The sequence below is a fragment of the Mus musculus genome, chromosome 7 (genome assembly GCF_000001635.26).
Source record: "Mus musculus strain C57BL/6J chromosome 7, GRCm38.p6 C57BL/6J".
NCBI lineage: Eukaryota > Metazoa > Chordata > Mammalia > Rodentia > Muridae > Mus > Mus musculus.
In genome coordinates, this window is record NC_000073.6 from 43,949,519 (window position 1) to 43,973,470 (window position 23,952).

The following is a 23,952-nucleotide window of genomic DNA, read 5'->3' on the forward strand; positions in this document are numbered from 1 at the left end:
CAAAGTCTCCCTATGTAGTTTCACTGGCCTGAGTACACTATGTGCACAGTCTAACCTGGACCTCACCAAGATCCACCAGCCCCTTACTGCTAAGTTCTGGGATCAAAGGTGTGCACCAAAATATGCAGCTGCCAAGCTGAACCCTCAATGAGGCTCCTGGAGGGAAGGGGCATTTTCTGGTTGCTGTTTCTTGAGAAAGGGTCTCACATGGCCCAGGCTTGGCTAAACTCAACATGTAACTCAGGATCTAGGAAATGAGGAAGAGAAAGGTCATTGTTATCCCAACATGGCTCAGGGTGGGTGACACTCCCCTGGAATAACCTGAGATTTCATACTTTTGAATAAAAGACTGATCAGGCCATGGTAATGTGCACCATAACTTCTATTTATTTTATTTTATTTTTTTATTTTATTTTATTTTATTTGGGTTGTTTTGAGACAGCTCTATATATTACCCTGGCTGTCTTGAAAGTCACTATGTAGACTAGGTTGGTCTACATCACAGAATACTAGAGTCTAAAATCACACAGATCCACCTGGCTTTGGCTTCAAAGTGCTGGTATTGGAGGTGTGCACCACTACACCCAGCTCCCAAATTTGTCATAGGAACAATAAAATCAGTGACACAGAGTTCCAAGTCCAAAAAGGAAGCATTTTGGCATTCTCCAAGAAAGGGTTTGTGTCTGCAGGGAGCTTGCAGCCCTCTAGGCTATCACTTGTGAAAGACTCTGTTCTAACTGCAACTTTCTGGGATAATCTTGGTCTTGAGGTACAAGAACTTCCTTAGAGGTGTGGGTTAGGCAGCACTCACTCCACTACCCATCGTTCACACCAATTCACCATTGCCACGACCTTGACATCTGGCAATGGTCCCCGGAACACTAACAGTTCCAACACCAGGAGGAATTGCCCTCCCAATCTCATCCTTGGGAAGGTATCCAGGGTGACCCAGGGCCTACTGGACAGCAGGTGTAACAGAGCCAATGCTTACCACAGCAGGGAAGGGGAGTGCAGAGAATACACTTCTGTCAGCAAGAGATGGCTTTTAGTCAGCATCTGGGTGGCAACAGGTCAGGGGAGGGGCTGTGGGGAGAATGAGGGTTTTTAAAGTCACCCCAAGGAACCTCACCAGCTCCAAGCTCACTGCCTGCTGCTCCTGGACACCTGTTACCATGAGGTTCCTGATCCTGTTCCTAGCCCTGTCCCTAGGAGGGATTGGTGAGATGAGGGAAAGGGAGGGATCACAGCCCTGACTCTCCTGCTGCCTTTGGCCCTGATCATTCCTTTCCCCTCTCCCCTCAGCCCAGCTACATCATGAGGAACACCTGCTCCTCCTTCACTGTCCTGCACACTGTCAAGTCACTCACAGGACAGGCCCCTGTCCACTCCCACTTTCCAGAACTTTCTCTTCTTTCTTAGACACCTGATCATCTCTGGGCTTCTCCAGGCTTTCTAAGGAACCCAACCTCTTACTAAACTTAAGACCTCAGGTTTCACTACAGTTCATTGTTTTTCCTAGATCCTTATAGCTCAATCCCTGAGTCAGAGGCTTGCCTAAATCCCACACTAGAGCCTTAGGCTGTCCAGCAGCTTCCACCCCTCAGCCGTGTTCACCACATGATGACAACTGGTCCCACATCTCCTCAAGCTGCTCAGTTTCTACCAAAACTTTCTCTTCTCACATTGGCTTGTAAGGTCAGATTGGTAGCCCCCCCCTTTCTGGTGTGGAGAGAATGCCCGGGTCACTTCTCGCTGGCTTTTTGATTTAGTCTCATTTTTGGACAAGGGGTCAGTTGGCAGACACCAGACTTGAACAAGTATCTTCATCAATCACAACATTGGCAGGGTCTCTCACTGAGTGGAGACTTCTGTTTAGACTAAGATGGCTGTCCAGCAAAACTCAAGGGAATCCTCCTGTTTCAACCTAACCAGCTCTGGGTTTACAGGCACACAGCATCACACCTGACATTTTCCCTGGTTTCTGGATGGTTCAGCTCAGGTCCTAATGCTTGCATAACCAATCGTGTAGCAAGCAAGCCATCTCCTGCTCAGCTCTTGGGAATAAGTTCTGAGTTAGTGTCTCATGATGTAGCCCAGGCTTGTCTTCAGTCCATGGCAATCCCTCTGCCTCAGCCTGCTGTGTACTGAGGTTACAGAGAAGTGCAGCTATGCATGGCTTGCCAAGATCTCCTGTTTCCAAATGCTCTGCTTTGGCCTCCTCTTCCCTCACATGCCTCACTCCCTGAGCCGGAGGCTCTTGTCTCCTCTCAGCGGAGCCCCACTGCATAGCTCTAGTTCTTACTCTGTTTAGGAAACCCCAAAGACCCCAATGCCTTACCTAGTACCTCACATCAGCTGGGTTCTCCTTTCTCCCTCACAGTGGCCTGACTTGCTCTAACTATGTTTCCACACCTGTCCAGAGGCTGCCTCCAAGAGAACCCTGAGCCTCTCCAATACCCAGATCTCTTGCCCACCTCCACAGGAAGCAGAGCCTTTTCCTCACAGACCCCCAGAATTTCCTTCTCTCTCTGCTTGTCCCAACTCAAAATCCTTTCTTATGGAGCCCCATTCCTCTTAGATGTTATCTTCAACACAGACCCTAACAGGAGCCCACGCCCTAACCTTGACCCTGCTCCTTTTACCTGGAAACTCCTCAATCTGTCCATCCCAGCTGCCACTTCATGCCCAATCCAAGAAACCCCAAATCAACCCCAAGCTCCCTTTCCTGGATTTATTTATTCATTCAAATCTAGTTTTCTGACACCTCACCTTCCAGAATTCCCAAAACCCAGCCAAGGTTGTGACTTCTTCTTATAACTTGGAGACTCTAAATCCCATATCAGAGGATATCATTCTCATTGGACTAAGAATAAACTGGAATGTTCTCTCTCTCTCTCTCTCTCTCTCTCTCTCTCTCTCTCTCTCTCTCTCTCTCACCTGTCTTCCCTTAACCCAAAACTATAAAGTGACCTGACATTATACCCAATTCCTGATTCAAGAGTTATTTCTGTACACACAGCATTCATCTCCCTATCCAGGACCAGCCATATATGGGTCCCTTCCCCCAGATCCCCTGGCCATGTCCCCTGATCCCAGCCCTGCTTAGCTGTTCCCCTAAAGGTACACCTCCCTACATGTGCCAAATCTCCCATCCCCGATTTCCCCTGTTGCAGATGCTGCACCTCCTCTCCAGTCTCGGGTGGTTGGAGGATTTAACTGTGAGAAGAATTCCCAACCCTGGCAGGTGGCTGTGTATGACAACAAGGAACACATTTGTGGGGGAGTCCTGTTGGAACGCAACTGGGTTCTCACAGCTGCCCACTGCTATGTCGAGTGAGTAAGGGTAGAGACAGGAAAGCAGGTTGGCAGCCAGAGAACATGACTCCAGGCCAGGCTGGGGTACTGAAGGGCAGTGGAGTGGAACTGGCTGAAAGTCTATCCATGACCTCCTGGATCTCTCTTTACTCCACCCTCAGGTTTGCCTTCAGATTCCTGTTTCTTTTCTTTTTTTTTTTTTTTCTGTCTTATTGTCAGACAGCTCCTGTCTGTATTTACATCTTACTGTCTCCGTGGCCATCTGTCACTGTGTGTCCCTCTCTTGGGACTCTGCCCACACCTGTCTGGGTCTGGGTCTTGTGTGTTCTCTTTTATCACTACTGACCATACTGGGGACCAGGCCTAAAGGGCCCCTGAGGATGGAAAGTGCTGTCCCTGAGGGTAGAGTGTGAGAGAAGTCCTCACTCTCCTCAGAGCAGCTCTGTTTTTAGGACCTTCTGTCCACTCTAGGACACACAGAGAAGGGCTGGTCAGAACTGGAGCTGGGTGAGGTAACTGAGTACAGAGAGAGCTGGATGCTGGGGAGGGAGGGGAGAGCTCAGACCTTGGGCTGCAGGCCAGGCCTTACCTGCTGGGGAAGTTTAGCCCTGTCCTAGCTGCACCTGAGCAGCTCTCAGGCCTTCTGCTCCTTCCTGCCCCCTCTTCCTTTGTCTTATGTTCCTGTCTTTATCTCTTTCTGTCTCTCTTACATATGTATGTATGTATGTATGTATGTATGTATGTATGTATGTATGTATGTATGTTTGTGTATGTATGTATGTATTTATGTGCCTTTCTGTCTCTCTGTTTGTTTTTCTGTATCTTTTTCTGAGTGTGTGTGTGTGTGTGTGTGTGTGTGTGTGTGTGTGTGTGTGTGTGTATCTTTCTGTCTGTGTATGTTTCTGTCCCTGACTCTCTTCCTTCCTCCGTTCCTCCTCCCACACCCCTTCCTATTTACTCTATCCAATCTCCCCATTGCCTCCTCTTACTTGCTCCATCTCCCTCCCTGTCTCCCAGCCAGTATGAGGTTTGGCTGGGCAAAAACAAGTTATTCCAAGAGGAACCCTCTGCTCAACACCGATTGGTCAGCAAAAGCTTCCCTCACCCTGGCTTCAACATGAGCCTCCTGACACTCAAAGAGATACCTCCTGGGGCTGACTTCAGCAATGACCTGATGCTGCTCCGCCTCAGCAAGCCTGCTGACATCACAGATGCTGTGAAGCCCATCACCCTGCCCACGAAGGAGTCAAAACTGGGGAGCACATGCCTAGCCTCAGGCTGGGGCAGCATTACACCCACGAAATGTGAGTCTTCTCCAAGGAACAATGCTGGGTGTGGAGGAGGGGCAGAGAACACTCGACTGGGTCCTGCTCACCACCCACTTTCTCCCTGATCCACAGGGCAAAAGCCAGATGATCTCCAGTGTGTGTTCCTCAAGCTCCTGCCTATTAAGAACTGTATAGAAAACCACAATGTGAAGGTGACAGATGTCATGCTGTGTGCAGGAGAGATGAGTGGAGGCAAAAACATTTGCAAGGTGAGACAGCCTCTCCCTGCCATGAGGTGAAGGGCTAAAAGAGAGAACTGAAGTTCTTGGTTTCCACTTCAACACCCTGACTAGAATCTTTGCATTCTTCCCTATGGAAGGGATGCGCCCTGGGAGGGGAGGATCCTGTAGCTGGTACTATTTCTTCACTGTGATTTGTCTTAGGGGACTGTCAAATCCACCACTCACCACAACTCCATGTCCCTGGAAGAGATGGCCACCCAAGAGCTAGATTCCCTCACCTACTGATAGAGCTACTTTTAGAGTCCCTGTATTAATCCCCTTGGGAATCAGTTCCAGGTTGTCTACTAGAATCCAACTGCCAGGTCTTGCCTTAATCCTGTCCCTGTCCTTCTTTAGGGTGACTCCGGAGGCCCATTGATCTGTGATAGTGTTCTCCAAGGTATCACATCAACAGGCCCTATACCATGCGGTAAACCTGGTGTACCAGCCATGTACACCAACCTTATTAAGTTCAACTCCTGGATAAAAGATACTATGACGAAAAATTCCTGAGTGTCACATTATCCCATGTTCTCAATAAAACCCACCATGAAGCAAATGAGTTCAAGGTCTGACATTCTTTGTCCTACTAGAGTGAGGTACACAACCAAGGTTCCCTCAGCTAAGGTCAGGACTTCCAAAGTAGATTAGCAAGGGACAGGTGGACATGTACTGTTGGCTAAGGACATGGGGTTGAGACAAATGCAGACAAAAGGCTCAGACCAACTCAAGAATGCCACTGAGTCTCCTCTGGCAAGAAAAATGCTCAGATCACAGAGGAAAAGGCTAGAGAGATCAGAATGGGAGACTCCAGCTAGGCCTGACCCTATACTGGAAGCCGAAGGGATGATAAACAGTCAGAGACTGCGAATTCAGACTGACAACCCTGGGTTTCTTGAATTAGGCTGGGGTGTTATGTTAATAAAGCCTTGACTCACTGGAGAAGGGTCTGTCCCCAGAAGAGCAGGGACTGCCCCAAAGGCTAGGTAGGCTGCAGTGTCTCTGCTCCCAGTGGCCACTGGAGGGGATTTCTATGTTAGGGCTGGACCAAAGGTTGAGGAGTGACTTAGAACCATGTCCTGTGGGACAGAGAATCACCAATCTTGGGAAAAGGGCCACACTGCTGCTTATGCTCAGGACCACAAACCACTGTCTGTTTAGAGTGACATAGCCACAGCTAAGAGTTCTGAGAACTTCCAGAGAAGGGCCAGAGAAGGACAGAAGACTAGACAGAACTGGAAATCTAGCCACAACTCTGGGTAGGAGGAAGCTCTGAGTTTCAGTGGAGGAAACCCAGTCACCACCGTCGTTGCCAACACATATTGATGCCAATGCTGAGGAAACTGAAGATGAAGTCTATCTTGTTCAAGAGGCAGCTGACTGGTCAAAAGGAGGGCAGGAGGATGAGGCATAGTGCGAGGGCCAGAAATATGAAGCCTTTGTTCATGTGAATGTAAACTGGGGAAGGAAGTTGGAGAGATAACTTCAGACATCTCTCTCTCTCTCTCTCTCTCTCTCTCTCTCTCTCTCTCTCTCTCTCTCTCTCTCCCTTTCTCTCCTCTCTGTCTCTCTCTTTCCCTTTCTCTCTCCTCTTACTCTGTTTCTCTGTCTGTCTCTCTCTCTCTCTAGCTCTCTCTCTCTCTCTCTATCTCTCTCTCTCCTTCCTCTCACACCATGAGGAGCCCAACCTAGGTACTCCAGGAGATGGGGAAGAATGCCTTTTCGTATTCTGCCTGAGCAGTTTAGAGGCAAATAAATCTTATCTCTTTCCAAATAAAGGTAAAAGCAGTCAACTGTGTTGGTGTTGTGTCTTCGTTGGCAGAATATTTGCCTAGATATGAGCTTCCTGCATTTCATCTTCGGCACTGTACTGAGCTGAGTCTGCAGCACATGCCTGTGATGTCTGCAAGTAGGAGGAGGATCAGAAAATCATGGTTGTCCACAGATACACATTGAGCTGGAGGTCAGCCTGGGCTACATAGACCTCTCACAAACAAGGCAGAGGGAGGGAATGTAGCTGTCTAGAATCCATCCCACAATGAGGGACAGGAAATGGTTCAGAGATACAGCACCTGCCTAGAGTCTCCAATGAGGTTCTTCTGAGGGTGTAGCTCAGTAGTAGAGACCCTGTGGAGGGTTTGTGTAAGGCACTAGGTGCTGTCTTCGGAAACCCCCTCCTCCTCCCCTATAAGCATTGGAAATGTAAATGAGCTAAATACCTAATAAAAAATGGGAAAAAAAAGAGGTATAAAGGAAAAAGACATCACCTCCACTCACATTAACAAAATCATTCCCTAGAAATTCTAAAATAACTCTACTGCAACTTATAGAGTGTCCCACCAACAATGATGTCCCCACTGTGAACCCAAACCTAGACCCCAGAAAGACTCCCGGGACAGTGGTAGTATCCCACCCACACAGCCACCTCTAGAACACAATGGAATAAACCCCCAGTCTACATATTTACTGACCAGTGATTTGTCCCACGTTGTCACATTTATACCCCCTGCAATCAATCCGGAGGCAGATGAATCCACTGTATGCATGGTGCACATAGGTAATTGCACATCCGTTACACTGAACACCAACAAAGTTTCCAGGAAGATGAACATGAGGGACCAGCCTTGTAGGACAAAATTTCATTCCTCCTCCCAGGAACAGGGCAGGATATCAGGGGAGGGAAAAAATTCTGGGACCTGACTCTTTTCTCCCCTCTCTCAATGCATACAAACATTCATCCTCTTCCTCATTTACATATTCCCCATCATTTACAACCTGTTTGCTGTGGATGCTGTTTGAAGCTCATCTCCAGCACCACTTCATCTCTTTCCATTTTCATGCACTGGACTCTTCCGGTGCAGTACACCTATCTCAAACTCCCGCATGGATTATGTATGCTTGAAGACATACATTAAAGATTAATTGCATGAATGTACTCACAAGTGGATGAATGCATGCTTCTTCTCTTGTCCTTTAGAGCAAAGAACAGTGTAGATTTCAGAAAAACTTGGGCACAGAGGCCTAGAATTCAGAAGAGAACTATGTGGCCAATTGATCACCAGGTCCTCACTTACCCTGGATTAGGGCTAGCCTGGCCTTCTTGGAGCTTACAGGGCACACATGAATACACCCAGGTCAAATGTGCTAACTGCCATGAGAGCTGAAATAGTCTAGAGGCTCAACGAGAGGGGATGGGTCTGAAACCTGCAACAGTAAGTAGGTGTCAAAGGCTAGGTATTTCTCCTTCTCTGCACCAGAACACATGCTGACTTCTTGATGTTTTAACATTTGAGACAAAGTCTCCCTGTGTTGTTTCACTGGCCTGAGTACACTATGTGCACAGTCTAACCTGGACCTCACCAAGATGCACTAGCCCCTGACTCCTAAGTTCTGGGATCAAAGGTGTGCACCAAAATATGCAGCTGCCAAACTGAACTCTTAATGAGGCTCCTGGAGGGAAGTGACATTTTCTGGTTGCTGTTTCTTGAGAAAGAGTCTCACATGAACCCTGGCTTGGCTAACCTCAAAATGTAGCTCCCGATCTAGGAGATGAGGAAGGGAAAAGTCATAGTGACCCCAACATTGTTCAGGACAGGTGACACTCCCCTGGAATAACCTGAATTTTCATACTTTTGAATAAAAGACTGATCAGGCCATAGTAATGTGTACCATAACTTTTATTCATTTTATTTTATAGGTTTGTTTTGAGATAGCTCTATCTATATTCTGGCTGTCTTATAAGTCACTATTTAGACTAGGTTGGTCTATATCACAGAATCCTAGAGCCTAAAATCACACAGATCAACCTGGCTCTGGCTTCAAAGTACTGGTATTGGATGTGTGCACCACTATACCCAGCTCTCAAACTTCTCACAGGAACAATACAATCAGTGATCCAGAGTTCTAAGTCCAAAAAGAAAGCGTTTTGGCATTCTCCAAGAAAGGATTTGTATCTGCCGGGAGCTTGCAGCCCTCTAGGCTATCACTTGTGAAAGACTCTGTTCTAACTGCAATTTTCTGGGATAATCTTGGACTTGAGGTACAGGACCTTCCTTAGAGGTGTGTTTTGGCAGCACTCGCTCCACTACCCTCCTATCACACCAATTCACCATTGCCACGACCTTGCCATCTGGCTCCGGTACCGGGAACACTAACAGTTCCAGAAACAGCAGGAATTGCCCTCCCAGTCTCATCCTTGGGAAGGTAACCAGGGTGACCTAGGGCCTACTGGACAGCAGGTACAATGGAGCCCTTGCTCACCACAGCAGGGAGTGGGACTGCAGGGAGTCCACCTCTGTCAGCAACTGATGGCCTTTGTCAGCATCTGGGTGGCAACAGGACAGGGGAGGGGCTGTGGAGAGAATGAGGGTTTTAAGGTCGCCCTGAGGAGGCTCAACAGCTCCAAACTCACCTCCTGCAGCTCCTGGACACCTGTTACCATGTGGTTCCTGATCCTGTTCCTAGCCCTGTCCCTAGGAGGGATTGGTGAGATGAGGGAAGTGGGAGGGGTCACAGCCCTGACTCTCCTGCTGCCTTTGGCCCTAGACATTCCTTTCCCCTCTTCCCTCACCCCAGCTCAATCACGAAGCAACACTTGCTCCTCCTTCTCTGCCCTGTACACTGCCAGGTCCCTCACAGTCCTTGCTCACAGGACAGGCCCCTGTCTACTCCCACTTTCCAGAACTTTCCCCTCTTTCTTAGACACCTGGCAATCTCTGGCATTTTCCAGGCTCTCTAGGAACCCAACCTCTTACCAAACTTAGGACCTTGGATTTCATTACAGTTCATTGTTTGTCCTAGATCCTTATACCTCAACCCCTTAAATCCCACACTAGAGCCTTAGGATGTCCAACACCTGCCAGACTTCACCTATGTTCACCTCATGATGACAACTGCTCCCCCATCTTCCCAAGAAGCTCAGGTTCTACCAAAACTTCCTCTTCTCACGTTGGCTTATAAGGTCAGATGGGTAGCCTTGCTTTTCTGGTGTGGAGAGAATGCCCATGTCACTTCTCGCTGGCTTTTTGGTTTAGTCTCATTTTTGGAGAAAGGGTCAGTTGGCAGACACTAGACTTGGACAACAATTATCTTCATCAATCACTCACAACATTGGCAGTGTCTCTCACGAATGGAGACTTCCTGTTTAGGCTAAGATGACTGTCCAGCAAATCTCAAGGGAATCCTCCTGTTTCCACATACCCAGCTCTGGGGTTACCATCACACAGCGTCACACCTGACTTTTTCCCTAGGATCTGGAGGGTTCAGGTCAGGTCCTAATGCTTGCATGGCCAATCCTGTAGCAACCAAGCCATCTCCTGCACAGCTCTTGGGAATAAGTTCTGAGTTAGTGTCTCATAATGTAGCCCAGGCTTGTCTTCATCCACGACAATCCCTCTGCCTCAGCCTGCTGTGTGCTGGGGTTACAGAGCATACAGCTATGCATGGTTTGCTAAACTTTCCTCTCTTTCCAAATGCTGTGCCTTGGCCTCCTCTTCCCCCTCATTTGTCACTCCCTGTGTTACAGGCTCCTATCCCATCTTGCTGGAGCCCCACAGGACAGCATTAGTTCCCACTCTGTGCAAGACACACCTAAGACCCCAATGCCTAACCCTAGTTCCTCACATCAGCTGCGTCTTCCTCTCTGCCTCAGAGTGCCCTGACTTGCTCTAACTACTTTTTGACCCTGTCCAGAGGCTGCCCCCAAGAGAACCCTGAGCCTCTCCAATATTCAGATGATTTGCCCACCTCCACAGGAAGCAGAGCCTTTTCCTCACAGACCCCCAGAATTTCCTTCTCTCACTGCTTGTCCCAACTCAAAATCCTTTCTTAAGGAGCCCCACCCCTCTTAGAAGTCATCTCCACCACAAACATGAACAGGAGCCTATGCCCTAGCCTTTACCCTGCAACTTTGCTCTGGAAACCCTCATTCTCTCCAGCCCAGCTGCCACTTCATGCCCAATTAAAGAAACCTCTAAAGAAACTCCATCTCCCTCTCCCTCTCCCTCTCCCTCTCCCTCTCCCTCTCCCTCTCCCTCTCCCTCTCCCTCTCCCTCTCCCTCTCCCTCTCCCTCTCCCTCTCCCTCTCCCTCTCCCTCTCCCTCTCCCTCTCCCTCTCCCTCTCTCTCTCCCTCTCCCTCTCTCTCTCCCTCTCCCTCTCCCTCTTCCTCTCCCTCTCCCTCTTCCTCTCTCTCTCTACCTCTCCATCTCCCCCCTCTCTTTCTCTCTCATTGCCCTTCTATCCCATAGTAAAAAAAACTATAAGGTGGCCTGACACTATACCTGATTCCTGATTCTAGAGTTATTTCTGTACCCACAGCATTCATCTCCCTATCCAAGACCAGCCATATTGGATCACTTCTTCAGAACCCGTGCCCATATCCCCTGATCCCATCCCTGCTTAACTCTGTCCCCCAAAAGTGCACCTCCCTAAATGAGCCAAGTCTCCCCTCCCCCATTGCCCCTGTTGCAGAGGCTGCACCTCTTGTCCAGTCTCAGGTGGTTGGAGGATTTAAATGGGAGAAGAATTCCCAACCCTGGCATGTGTCTGTGTACCACTACAACAAATATATATGTGGGGGTGTCCTGTTGGACCCCAACTGGGTTCTCACAGCGGCCCACTGCTATGATGAGTGAGTAAGGGTGGAGACAAGAAAGCAGGATGGCAGACAGAGATCATGGCTACAGGACAGGATAGGGTATGAAGGGCAGGGGATGGGACTGGCTGAAAGTCTATTCATGACTTCCTGGGTCTCTCTTTACTCTTGCATCCAGACTTGGGTTCCAGAGTCCTGTTTCTTTATTTTCTGTCTTATTGTCAATCTTTCTCTTGTCTATATTCACATCTTATTGTCTTCGTGGCCATCTGTCACTGTGTGTCTCTGCCTTGGGATTCTGCCCAAACCTGTCTGGGTCTGTCTCATGAGTTATCTTCTATCAATATGAAAAATAGTTGGAACCAGGCCTACAGAGCCCTTGAGAATAGAACGTGCTTTCCCTGAGGGTGAGAGAAGTCCTCACTCTCCTCAGAGCAGCTCTTCTGTCCACTCTACGACACACAGAGAAGGGCTGGTCAGAACTGGAACTGGGTGAGGTAACCGTGTACACAGAGAGCTGGATACTGTGGGATGTGTGAAGAGATCTCAGACCTTGGGCTGCAGGCCAGGCCTTACCTACTGGGGAAGTTCAGCCCTGTCCTAGCTGCACCTGAGCAGCTCTCAAGCCTACCCCTCATCCCTCCTCTCTCGTCCCTTGTCTTCTGTTCCTGTCTCTGTCCCTTCTGCCTCTCTGCCTCTGTATGTATGTATGCATGTATGTATGTCTGTATGTACGTGCCTTTCTATCTCTCTGTTTGTTTTTCTGTATCTTTGTGTGTGTGTGTATCTTCTATCTTTGTGTGTTTCTGTCCCTGACTCTCTCTTCCTTCCTCACTCCCTCCTCCCCCACCCCTTCCTATTTACTCTACCCAATCTCCCAATTGCCTCCTCTCACTTGCTCCATCTCCTTACCTGCTCCCAGCAAGTATAATGTTTCGCTGGGCAAAAACAAGCTATTCCAAGATGAACCCTCTGCTCAGCACCAATTGGTCAGCAAAAGCTCCCTCACCCTGGCTTCAACATGAGCCTCCTGATGATCCAAAAAATACCTCTTGGGGCCGACTTAAGCAATGACCTGATGCTGCTCCACCTCAGCAAGCCTGCTGACATCACAGATGTTGTGAAGCCCATCTCCCTGCCCACTAAGGAGCCCAAGCTGGGGAGCACATGCCTTGCCTCAGGCTGGGGCAGCACTATACCTTTCAAGTGTGAGTCTGGTCCAAGCAACACAGCTGGGTGTGGAGGAGGGGCAGAGAGGAAGTAGCTGGCCCCTGCTCACCACCCTCTTGCCTCCTGATCCACAGTCCAAAATGCAAAAGATCTCCAGTGTGTGAACCTCAAGCTCCTGCCTAATGAGAATTGTGACAAAAACCACAATAAGAAGGTGACAGATGTCATGGTGTGTGTAGGAGAGATGGATGGAGGCAAAGACACTTGTGTGGTGAGACAGCCACTTTCTGCTGTGAGGTGAAGGGCTGAAAGCTGGAACTGAGGTTCTTGGTTCCCACTTCAACACCCTGACTAGGCAGGCTCTTTTTATCCTTCCCTATGGAAGGGATGTGCACTGGGAGGGGAGGATCCTGTAGCTGGCATGATTTCTCACCTTAGACTTGTCTTAGGGGACAGTCTTGTGAGCCCCTCACCACAAACCAATGTTCTCATACGATCTGAGGTCCCAAGAGCTAGATTCCCTCACCTACTGACTAGAGCTGCCTCTTAAGAGTCCCTGTGTTCCTCCCTGGGAGTCAGTTCCAGGTTGTCAAGTAGGACTCCAAAGTCAGGTCCTCCATTACTGCTGTCCCTTTCCTTCTTTCAGGGAGACTCAGGAGGCCCACTGATATGTGATGGTGTTCTACAAGGTATCACATCATGGGGCTCTATCCCATGCAGTAAACCCAATGCGCCGGGCATCTACACCAAACTTATTAAGTTTAACTCCTGGATAAAAGACACTATGACGAAAAATGCCTAAGTGTCACATTATCCTCTGTTCTCAATAAAATCCACTATGCAACAAATGAGTTCAAGGTCTGACAGTCTCTATCCTACTGGAATACAGTACACAACCAAGGTTCCCTCAGCTAAGGTGAGGGCTTCCAAAGTAGATCAGCAAGGGACAGGTGTACATGTACTGTTGGTTAAGGACATGGGGTTGAGACAAATGCAGACAAAAGGCTCAGACCAACTCAAGGATTCCACTTGAGTCTCCTCTGGCAAAGAAAATGTTCATATCACAGAGGAAAAGTCTAAAGAGATCAGAATGGGAGACTCCAGCTAGGCCTGATCCTATACTGGAAGCCGAAGGGATGATAAACAGTCAGACGCTCCGAATTCAGACTGCCTACCTGAGTTTCTTAGGTTGGGCTGGGGTGTTTTGTTAATACAGCCTTGGCTCGCTGGAGAAGAATTTGTGCACAGAAGGGCAGGGACTGCCCCAAAGGCTAGGTAGGCTGCAGTGTCTCTGCTCCCAGTGGCCACTGGAGGGGGTTTCTTTGGTAGGGCTGGATCAAAGGATGAAGAGTGACTTAGAACCATGTCCTGTGGGACAGAGTAATACCCATCTTAGGAAAAGGGCCACACTGCTGCTGCACAGGACCACAAACCACTGTCTGTTTAGAGGGACATAACCACAGCTAAGAGTATCAGAGAATCCGAAGAAGGGCCAGAGAAGGTCAGAAAGATAGACAGAACTGGAAATCTACCAACAACTCTGGGTAGGAGGAGGCACTGGGGTTAAATGGAGGATCCCCAGACACCCTTGTCCTTGCCAACACATATTGATTCCAATGCTAAGGAAACTGAAGATGAAGTCTATCTTCTTCAGGCAGCAGCAGACTGGTCGAAAGGAGAAGAACATGGTGGGCAGGAGGATGAAGCATAGTTCCAGGGCCAGAATTATGAAGCCCTTGCTCATGTGAATGTGAACTGGGGAGGAAAGTTGGAAAGATAACTACAGTCATTAGTCATTCAAACCTCTCTCTCTCTCTCTTTCTCTCTCTCTCTCTCTCTCTCTCTCTCTCTCTCTCTCTCTCTCTCTCTCTCTCCCCCCCTCTCTCTCTCCCTCCCCTCCCCCAGTCTAGCTTCCTCTCTCCTTCCTCTCACACCATTGGAGCACAACCTAAGTACTCCAGCAGCTGGAAGGGAGTGGGGGAATGTCTTTTCATGTTCTGACTGTGAAGTTAGAGACACATTGATCTTTTCTGTTCTAAATACAAGGTAAAAGCAGTCGAGGGGTCTTGATGTATCTTTTTTTGGCAGAATATTTGCATAGCTGTGAGCAGCCTGCATTTCATTCTCAACACTGTGCTGAGCTGAGTCTGCAGCACATGCCTGTGATCCCTGCAACTGGGAGGAGGATCAGAAAATCATGGTTGTCCACAGATACACATTGAGTTGGAGGTCAGCCTGGGCTAAACAGACATGTTACAAAGAGTGCAGAAGAAGGGAATGTAGCTGTCTAGAATCCATCCCACAATGAGGGTCAGGAAATGGTTCTGAGGTACAGCAACTGCCTAGAGTCTCCAATGAGGTTCTTCTGGGGGTGTGGCTCAGTAGTAGAGACCCTGTGGAGTGTTTGTGTAAGGCACTGGGTGCTGACTTCAGAAATTCCCATAAAAAAGAGGTATAAAGGAAAAAACATCACCTCCACTCACATTAACAAAATCATTCCCTAGAAATTCTAAAGTAACTCTACTGCAACTCATTGAATGACCTACCATCGATGATGTCCCCACTGTGAGCCCAAACCTAGACCCCCAGAAAGAGTCCTGGGAGAGTGGCAGTATACCACCCACACAGCCACCTCTAGAACACAATGGAATGAACCCCCAGTCTATATATTCACTGACCAGAGATTTGTCCCACGTTGTCATATTTATGCCCCCTGCAGTCAATCCAGAGGCTATGAATCCAGTGTATGCTCGGTGCACATAGGTATTCACACATCCATTATACTGAACACCAACAAAGTTACCAAGAAGATGAACATGAGGGACCAGCCTCGTAGGACAAAATTTCAGTCCTCCTCCCAGGAATAGAGCAGGACAGCAAGGGAGGGAAAAAATTCTGGGACCTGGATCTTTTCTCCCCTCTCTCTCAATGCATACAAACCTTCATCTTCTTCCTCATTTACATATTCCCCCTCATCTACAACCTGTTCCCTGTGGATGCTGTTTGGAGCTCATCTCCAGCACCACTTCATCTCTTTCTATTCTCATGCACTGGACTCTTCCGGTGCAGTACACCTATCTCAAACTCCAGCATGATTATGTGTGCTTGAAGACATACAAAAAGATCAAGTGCATGGATGTACTCACAAGTGGATGAATGCAGGCTTCCTCTCTTGTCCTTTAGAGCAAAGAACAGTGCAATTTTCAGAAAAACTTCAGCACAGAGGCCTAGGGCTCAGAGGAGAACTTGGTGGCCAGTTGATCACCAGGTCCTCACTTACCCTGGATTAGGGTTAGCCTGGCCTTCTTGGAGCTTACAGGGCACACAGGAATACACCCAGGTCAAATGTGCTAACTGCCATGAGAGCTGAAATAGTCTAGATGCTCAACAAGAGGGGATGGGTCTGAAACCTGCAACAGTAAGTAGGTGTCAAAGGCTGGGTATTTCCCCTTCTCTGTACCAGAACCCATGCTGACTTCTTGATGTTTTAACGTTTGAGACAAAGTCTCCCTGTGTAGTTTCACTGGCCTAAATACACTATGTGCACAGTCTAACCTGGACCTCACCAAGATCCACCAGCCCCTGACTCCTAAGTTCTGGGATCAAAGGTGTGCACCAAAATATGCAGCTGCCAAGCTGAACCCTTAATGAGGCTCCTGGAGGGAAGTGACATTTTCTGGTTGCTGTTTCTTGAGAAAGGGTCTCACATGAACCCTGGCTTGGCTAACCTCAAAATGTAGCTCCTGATCTAGGAGATGAGGAAGGGAAAAGTCATAGTGACCCCAACATTGTTCAGGACAGGTGACACTCCCCTGGAATAACCTGAATTTTCATACTTTTGAATAAAAGACTGATCAGGCCATGGTAATGTGCACCATAACTTTTATTCATTTTATTTTATAGGTTTGTTTTGAGACAGCTCTATATATAACCTTGGCTGTCTTGAAAGTCACTATGTAGACTAGGTTGGTCTACATCACAGAATACTAGAGCCTAAAATCACACAGATCCACCTGGCTTCAAAGTACTGGTATTAGAGGAGTGCACTGCTATACACTGCTCCCAAGCTTCTCTTAGAAACAATAAAATCAGTGATCCAGAGTTCCAAGTCCAAAAAGGAAGCATTTTGGCATTCTCCAAGAAAGGATTTGTATCTGCAGGGAGCTTGCAGCCCTCTAGGCTATCACTTGTGAAAGACTCTGTTCTAACTGCAACTTTCTGGGATAATCTTGGACTTGAGGTACAGGACCTTCCTTAAAGTTGTGGGTTAGGCAGCACTTGCTCCACTACCCACCATTCATACCAAGTCACCATTTCCACGACCTTGCCATCTGGCTCCAGTACCCGGAACACTAACAGTTCCAGAAACAGCAGGAATTGCCCTCCCAATCTCATTCTTGGGAATGTATCCAGGGTGACCTAGAGCCTTCTGGACAGTGGGTGCAACGAGGTCATCCCTTACCACAGCCAGGATGGTGCAAGTAGAGAATCCAACCCTGTCAGCAAGGGCAGGGCTTTGTCAGCATCTGGGTGGCAACAGGACAGAGGAGGGGCTGTGGGGAGAATGAGGGATTTAAAGTCTCCCTAAGGAGCCTCAACAGCTCCAAGCTCACTGCCTGCTGCTCCTGAACACCTGTTACCATGTGGTTCCTGATCCTGTTCCTAGCCCTGTCCCTAGGAGGGATTGGTGAGATGAGGGAATGGGAGGGGACACAGCCCTCACTCCCCTGCTTACTTAGGCCCTGGCTGTCCCTTTCCCCTTGCCCCTCTCCCCAGCTACATCATGAGCACCACCTGCTCCTCCTTTTCTGGCCCTGTACACTGCCAGGTCCCTCACATTCCTTGCTCCCGGGACAGGCCCCTGTTCCCTCCCACTTTCCAGTAATTTCTCCTCTTCCTTGGACACATAACCATCTCTGGTCTTCTCCAGTCTTTCTAAGGAACCCAACCTCTTACCAAACTTAGGACCTCAGATTTCCCTACAGTTCATTATTTTTCCTAGAGCCTCATAACACAAACTCTAAGTCAGAGGCCTGCTTAAATCCTCTAACTGCCACGCTTCAACTGTGTTTGCCACATCCTGACAACTGGTGCTACTCTTCTTAAATTGCCCAGTTTCTACCAAAACTTTCACTTCTCAAATTGGCTTGTGATATAAGATGGGTTACTCCCCTTTGTGCTGTGGGAAAAATGTGCATATACCTATCCAATGACTTTTTGGTTTCGTCTGGTTTTTTAGAGAAGGGATCAGGTTGGAGACACCAGACATGGACATCATGTATCTTCATCAATCACTCGCCACCTGAGACTGGGTCTCTCACTGTATGGAGAGTTCCTGTTAGGCTAAGATGACTGTGCAGCAAGCCTCGGGGGAATCTTCCTGTTTCCACCTCCCCAGATCTGGGGTTACAGGTGCACAGCATCACACCTGACTTTTTCCTTGGGGTCTGGAAGGTTTAGCTCCAGTCTTAAGGTTTACATGAGCAATCTTGTAGCAACCAAGCCATCTCCAGTCCAGCATTTTGGAATAAGATCTGAGTTAGTGTCTCATGATGTAGCCCAGGCTTCTCTTCCGTCCATGGCAATTCTTTTGCCTCAGCCTGCTGTTTACTGGGGTTACAGAGAAGTGCGGCTTATGCATGGCTTGCCAAGATTTCCTGTTTCCAAATGCTGTGGCTTGGCCTGCTCTTCCCTCTCATGCCTTACTGCCTGAGAGTAAGGCTGCCATCCCATCTCCCTAGAGCTCCACTGCACAGTTCTAGCTCCCACTCTGTGCAGGACACCACAAAGACCCCAATGCTTAACCCTAGTACCTCACATCAGCTTGGCTTGCCTCTCTACCTCAGAGTGGCCTGACTTGCTGTAACTATGTTTCCAGTCTTGTCCTGAGGCTGCCTCAAAAAGAACTCTGAGCCTCTCCAATACTCATATTACTTGTTCCACATCCACAAGAAGCAGATCCTGTCTGTCACAGACTTCCAGATTTTCCACCTCTAACTGCTCGCACCATATCAAACTCCTTTCTTAGGGAGATCCACACCTCTTAGATGCCATCTCCACCACAGACACAAACAGGAGCCCACGCACCTTTTATCTGGATCCCCTCACTCTCTCCATTCCAGCTGCCACTTCACACCCAACCAAAGAAACCAAAAATCAACCCCAGCTCCCTTTCCTGGATTCATTTATTCATTGAGATCCAGTTTCCTGCGACCTCACCCTTTCCAGAATTCCCAAAACCCAGCCAAGGCAGTGGTCTTTTCTCAAGCCTTGGAGACTCTAAATTCCAAATCAGAGGATTCTCATTGGAATAAAAATGAACAGGAAGTCTCTCTCTGTCTCTCTCTGTCAGTGTCTTTGTCTCATGCTCTCTCTGTCTCTTTTTCTCACTGTCTCTCTCTCTCTCTGTCTCTCTCTCTGTCCCTCTCTCTTTCTCTCTTTCTCATTGCCCATCTGTCCTTTAGTCAAAAACTATAAAGTGATTTCCACAGTGGTTGTACAAGCTTGCAATCCCACCAACAATGGAGGAGTGTTCCTCTTTCTCCATATCCTCGCCAGCATCTGCTGTCACCTGAATTTTTGATCTTAGCCATTCTGATTGGTGTGAGGTGGAGTCTCAGGGTTGTTTTGATTTGCAATTCCCTGATGATTAAGGATGCTGAACATTTTATCAGGTGCTTCTCAGCCATTCGGTATTCCTCAGGTGGAAAGAGAGGCCCATAGGTCTTGCAAACTTTATATGCCTCAGTACAGGGGAACACCAGGGCCAAGAAGTGTGAGTGGGTGGGTAGGGGAATGTGGGGGGAGGGTATGGGGGACTTTTGGGATAGCATTGGAAATTTAAATGAAGAAAATACCTAATAAAAAATAATAATAATTAAAAAAAACTATAAAGTGGCCTGATACTATACCCAATTCTTGATTCTAGAGTTATTTCTGTACCCACAGCATAGATCTCCCTATCCAAGACCAGCCATATACGGGTCCTTTGCCCAGATCACCTGACAATGTCCCCTGAACCCTGTCCTGCTTAACTTTGTCCCCCAAAAGTGCACCTCCCTACATGTGCCAACTCTCCCCTCCCCCATTGCCACTTTGCAGATGCTGCACCTCCTGTCCAGTCTCGAATAGTTGGAGGATTTAAATGTGAGAAGAACTCCCAGCCCTGGCATGTGGCTGTGTACCGCTACAAGGAATATATATGCGGGGGAGTCCTGTTGGATGCCAACTGGGTTCTCACAGCTGCCCACTGCTATTATGAGTGAGTAAGGGTGGAGACAGAAAAGCAGGGTGGCAGCCATAGATCATGACGACGGGACAAGCTGGGGTACTGTAGGGCAGGTGGTTAGGACTGGCTGAAAGTCTATCCATGATATCCTGGGTCTCTCTTTGCTCCTCCATCCCAGCCTTGGGTTCAGAGTACTGTTTCTTTCTTTTCTGTCTTATTTTTTGTCTGTCTGTCTGTCTGTCTGTCTGTCTGTCTGTCTGTCTACTGTCTGTATCACATCAGAGTGTCTTCCTGGCCATCTCTCACTGTGTGTCTCTTCCTTGGAACTCTGACAACATCTGTCTGGGTCTGGGTCTCATGTGTTCTCTTGTATCACTACTGCCCATAGTGGGGACAAATCCTAACCAGCCCTTGATGATAGAAAGTGCTGTCCATGAAGGTAGGCTGTGAGAGAAGTCCTTACTCTCCTTAGACCAGATCTGCATTTAGGACCTACTGTCACTCTGAGGACACACAGAGAAGGGCTGGTCGTAACTGGAGCTGGGTGAGGTAACTGAGTTCAGTGAGAGACCTGGATGCTAGGAAGGTAAGAGAGAGCTCAGACCTTGGGCTGCAGGTCAGGCCTTACCTGCTGGGGAAGTACAGACCTGTCCTAGCTGCACCTGAGCAGCTCTCAGGTCTGCCACTCCTCCTTACTACCTCTTCCAAGTGTGTGTGTGTCTGTCTGTCTTGTGTTTTTCTCTCTCTGAGTCTTTCTCTTCCTGCTTCCCTCTTTCCCCTCTTCTCCTATACTTTTTAACTCTCCTTGGTTGCCTCTTCTCAATCTCTCCATGTCATTTCATGCCCTCTAGAAAGAACAACGTTTGGCTGGGCAAAAACAACCTATACCAAGATGAACCCTCTGCTCAGCACCGATTAGTCAGCAAAAGCTTCCTTCACCCTTGCTACAACATGAGCCTCCATCGGAACCGCATCCAAAATCCTCAGGACGACTACAGCTATGACCTGATGCTGCTCCGCCTCAGCAAGCCTGCTGACATCACAGATGTTGTGAAGCCCATCGCCCTGCCCACTGAGGAGCCCAAGCTGGGGAGCACATGCCTTGCCTCAGGCTGGGGCAGCATTATACCTGTCAAGTGTGAGTCTGGTCCAAGCAACACAGCTGGGTGTGGAGGAGGGGCAGAAAGGACTTAGCTGGCACCTGCTCACCACCCTCTTGCCTCCTGATCCACAGTCCAATATGCAAAAGATCTCCAGTGTGTGAACCTCAAGCTCCTGCCTAATGAGGACTGTGACAAAGCCTATGTACAGAAAGTCACAGATGTCATGCTGTGTGCAGGAGTGAAGGGTGGAGGCAAAGACACTTGTAAGGTGAGACAGACCCTCCCTGCAGTGAGGTGAAGGCCTGTAAGAGGGAACTGAGGTTCTTGGTTCCCACTTCAACACCCTGACTAAGCAGGCTCTTTGCATCCTTCCCTATGGACGGGATGTGCACTGGGAGGGGAGGATCCTGTAGCTGGTACTATTTCTCCTCTGTGACATCGCTTAGGGGACTGTCTAGTCAACCCCTCACCCCCGCTCCATGTCTCTGGAAGAGATGGCCTTCTAAGATCTGTGTTCTTACCTATTGAACAGAGCTGCCTCTTAGAGTCCCTGTGTTTATCCCCTGGGAGTCAGTTCCAGCTTGTTGAGTAGAATCCAACTGCCAGGCCCTGCCTTACTCCTGTCCCTGTCCTTCTTTCAGGGAGACTCAGGAGGCCCACTGATCTGTGATGGTGTTCTCCAAGGTCTCACATCATGGGGCTATAACCCATGTGGTGAACCCAAAAAGCCGGGCGTCTACACCAAACTTATTAAGTTCACCTCCTGGATCAAAGACACTTTGGCCCAAAACCCCTGAGTGACACACTGTCTGTTCTCAATAAAATCCACCATGCAACAAATGAGTTCAAGGTCTGACATTCTCTGTCCTACTAGAGTGTGATACCCAATCATGATTCCCTCAGCTAAGATCAGGATTTCCAAAGTAGATCAGCAAGGGACAGGTGTACATGTACTGTTGGCTAAAGGGACAGGGTTGAAACAAATGTAGACAAAAGGCTCAGGCAAACTCACGGATGCCACTTGAGTCTCCTCTGGCAAGGAAAATTCTCAGATCACAGAGCAAAAAGTTAGAGACATCAGAAAGTTCAACTGTAGCTATGCTCATCCTACACTGGAAGCAGAAGAGATGATAAACAGTCAGACACAGAGAATTTAGACAGCAAACCAAGTTGTACTGTGTTGGGGAAGCCAGGAAGGAGGCAGGGGTGTTACGTTAATTAAGCTTTGACTTCCTGGGTAGGAGTCTGTCCACAGAAGGGCAGGACTAGTCCCAAGGCTAGGCTACACAGTGTTCACCTGGGCCCCCTGGAGGGGATGTCCCTGGTAGGACTGGACCAAAGGATGAAGAGTGACTTAGAACCATGTCCTTTGGGGCAGAGAGTCACCCATCTTGGGTAAAGGGACACACTGTTCCAGTTGCATGGGACTACAAACCAGTGTCTGCTAAGTGGGACATAGCCTCAGTTGAGAAAGTACTGGAGTACTTCCTGAGCAGGGTCCCTGGGAAGACTCAGGCAGCAAGGAGTAGGCCCTAGCCTGGGGAACTGGGCTTGTCACCCATGTCCCAAGGGTGCAACCTGCTCTCAGGGGAATTAAGAGACCTCAAGGGAGATCTGATGGAAACTGAATTACAGGAATATAGGTAGAGACATCTGGCTGCAGAGACTCTTCAGTGTCCTTAGAAGTTGTGGTGTTTCTCTATTGGGGGAGCCCTATGTTATTTTACAGAGCTGGTTACAGCTGCCATCATCTGGACAGACTCTCAAAAATTTTATCCAAAATGGTCTGCTCCTGCATCAACGACCACTGGTGTCACGAGGCCCAACACAAATAGCTGAGCCTCCACTCCATGGAAGGCAAACTGTAGCTCCACATCTGCACTTGGTTGAGAAAGGACAAATTTCCTGAGGAAGAGTCCTCATGGGTCCTCTACTCAAAGCCACACCCCAAGTCCCAACTCCACTCTGAATGCTGTCCCCCTCATCTAGGCTACACTTCTGCCCTGCCCAGACCCCAAGCTTCCATCTGAGTCCCTGCCCTCACCAGCCCAAAGCATCAAGACACCATCACAGGTAGAAGGCCAGCTGGTAGGATACCTGTGGCCTCGGGCACAGCCTATTGCATTTGAGCACAAAGAGAGTCAGGCTGAGGTGAATCAGGAGTCCTGCACTGGGGTTGGGCGAGAGGAGGACAGAAGGATAGACAGGAAACACCACCACCCCCAAAATGAGAGAGACAGAGACAAACTCCCTGACTTGTCACAAGTAAACACACATGTGTATACACATAAAACACACACACACACACACACACAGACAGGACAAATGGATATACACTCAGAGGGGAATAGAAACTGGGAGACAAGGCCTTCAGTCAAAAATAGTGGGCATAAGTTTTTAATCCTAGCTATTTATGATGCCGAGGCAAGAGAATGGCATATTCAAAACCAGAATAGACTACAGAGTGAGTCCACAGCCAGCCTGAGCTACAGAGAAAACCCAAGAAAGACACATAGACACCCCTCTCCCTAAGAGCAGTAGAACTGGAAATCTAGCCCCACCTCTGGGTATGAGGAGGCTCTGGGGTTTGGTGAAGGATTCCCAGTTTCCCTTGTCCTTGCCAACACTTAAGGATGCCAATGCTGAGGAAATTGAAGATGAAGTCTATCTTGTTCAGGTGTCAGCAGACTGGTCGAAAGGAGAGGAACATGGTGGACAGGATAATGAGGCATAGTGCCAGGGCCAGAAATATGAAGCTGTTACTCATTTGAATGTAAACTGGGGAGAGAAGTTGGAGAGATAACTGCAGTTACCCCACCCCACCCCCTCCCACTCTCTCTTTCCCCTCTCTAGCTCTCTCTCTCCTTCCTCTCACACCATCAGGAGCCCAACCTAGGTTCTCCAACAGCTGGAGAGGAGTGTCTTTTCATGTCCTGCCTGAGCAGTTTAGAGACACACAGATATTATCTGTCTCCAAATACAAGGTAAAGGCAG

General features: G+C 48.6%; 2 protein-coding genes and 1 pseudogene across 2 annotated transcripts; all 3 read left to right on the forward strand.

The window, feature by feature from the left end:
• The first annotated feature begins 1,147 nt into the window (after nucleotides 1-1,147).
• Klk1b8 (kallikrein 1-related peptidase b8) lies at nucleotides 1,148-5,426 on the forward strand. Its single transcript, NM_008457.3, has 5 exons — nucleotides 1,148-1,218; nucleotides 3,174-3,333; nucleotides 4,333-4,619; nucleotides 4,716-4,852; nucleotides 5,222-5,426. The coding sequence occupies exons 1-5, from the start codon at nucleotides 1,173-1,175 to the stop codon at nucleotides 5,375-5,377; spliced, it is 786 nt and encodes a 261-aa protein (NP_032483.1). The 5' UTR covers nucleotides 1,148-1,172; the 3' UTR covers nucleotides 5,378-5,426.
• On the forward strand, nucleotides 9,262-13,478 carry Klk1b2-ps (kallikrein 1-related peptidase b2, pseudogene; annotated as a pseudogene).
• Nucleotides 17,233-21,800, forward strand: Klk1b1 (kallikrein 1-related peptidase b1). Its single transcript, NM_010645.3, has 5 exons — nucleotides 17,233-17,314; nucleotides 19,729-19,888; nucleotides 20,707-20,993; nucleotides 21,090-21,226; nucleotides 21,600-21,800. Exons 1-5 carry the CDS (start codon nucleotides 17,269-17,271, stop codon nucleotides 21,753-21,755), a joined length of 786 nt encoding a protein of 261 aa, NP_034775.1. The 5' UTR covers nucleotides 17,233-17,268; the 3' UTR covers nucleotides 21,756-21,800.
• The last annotated feature ends 2,152 nt before the right edge of the window (nucleotides 21,801-23,952 follow it).

Excerpts from the sequence above, each read along its gene's own strand:
- Klk1b8 (NM_008457.3), top strand. The coding sequence starts at position 1,173 with ATGAGGTTCCTGATCCTGTTCCTAGCCCTGTCCCTAGGAGGGATTG. Across the intron at positions 1,219-3,173 it reads CCTGTCCCTAGGAGGGATTG|ATGCTGCACCTCCTCTCCAG; the intron begins GTGAGATGAGGG and ends CCCCTGTTGCAG. Across the intron at positions 3,334-4,332 it reads GCTGCCCACTGCTATGTCGA|CCAGTATGAGGTTTGGCTGG; the intron begins GTGAGTAAGGGT and ends CCTGTCTCCCAG.
- Klk1b1 (NM_010645.3), top strand. The coding sequence starts at position 17,269 with ATGTGGTTCCTGATCCTGTTCCTAGCCCTGTCCCTAGGAGGGATTG. Across the intron at positions 17,315-19,728 it reads CCTGTCCCTAGGAGGGATTG|ATGCTGCACCTCCTGTCCAG; the intron begins GTGAGATGAGGG and ends GCCACTTTGCAG. Across the intron at positions 20,994-21,089 it reads CAGCATTATACCTGTCAAGT|TCCAATATGCAAAAGATCTC; the intron begins GTGAGTCTGGTC and ends CCTGATCCACAG.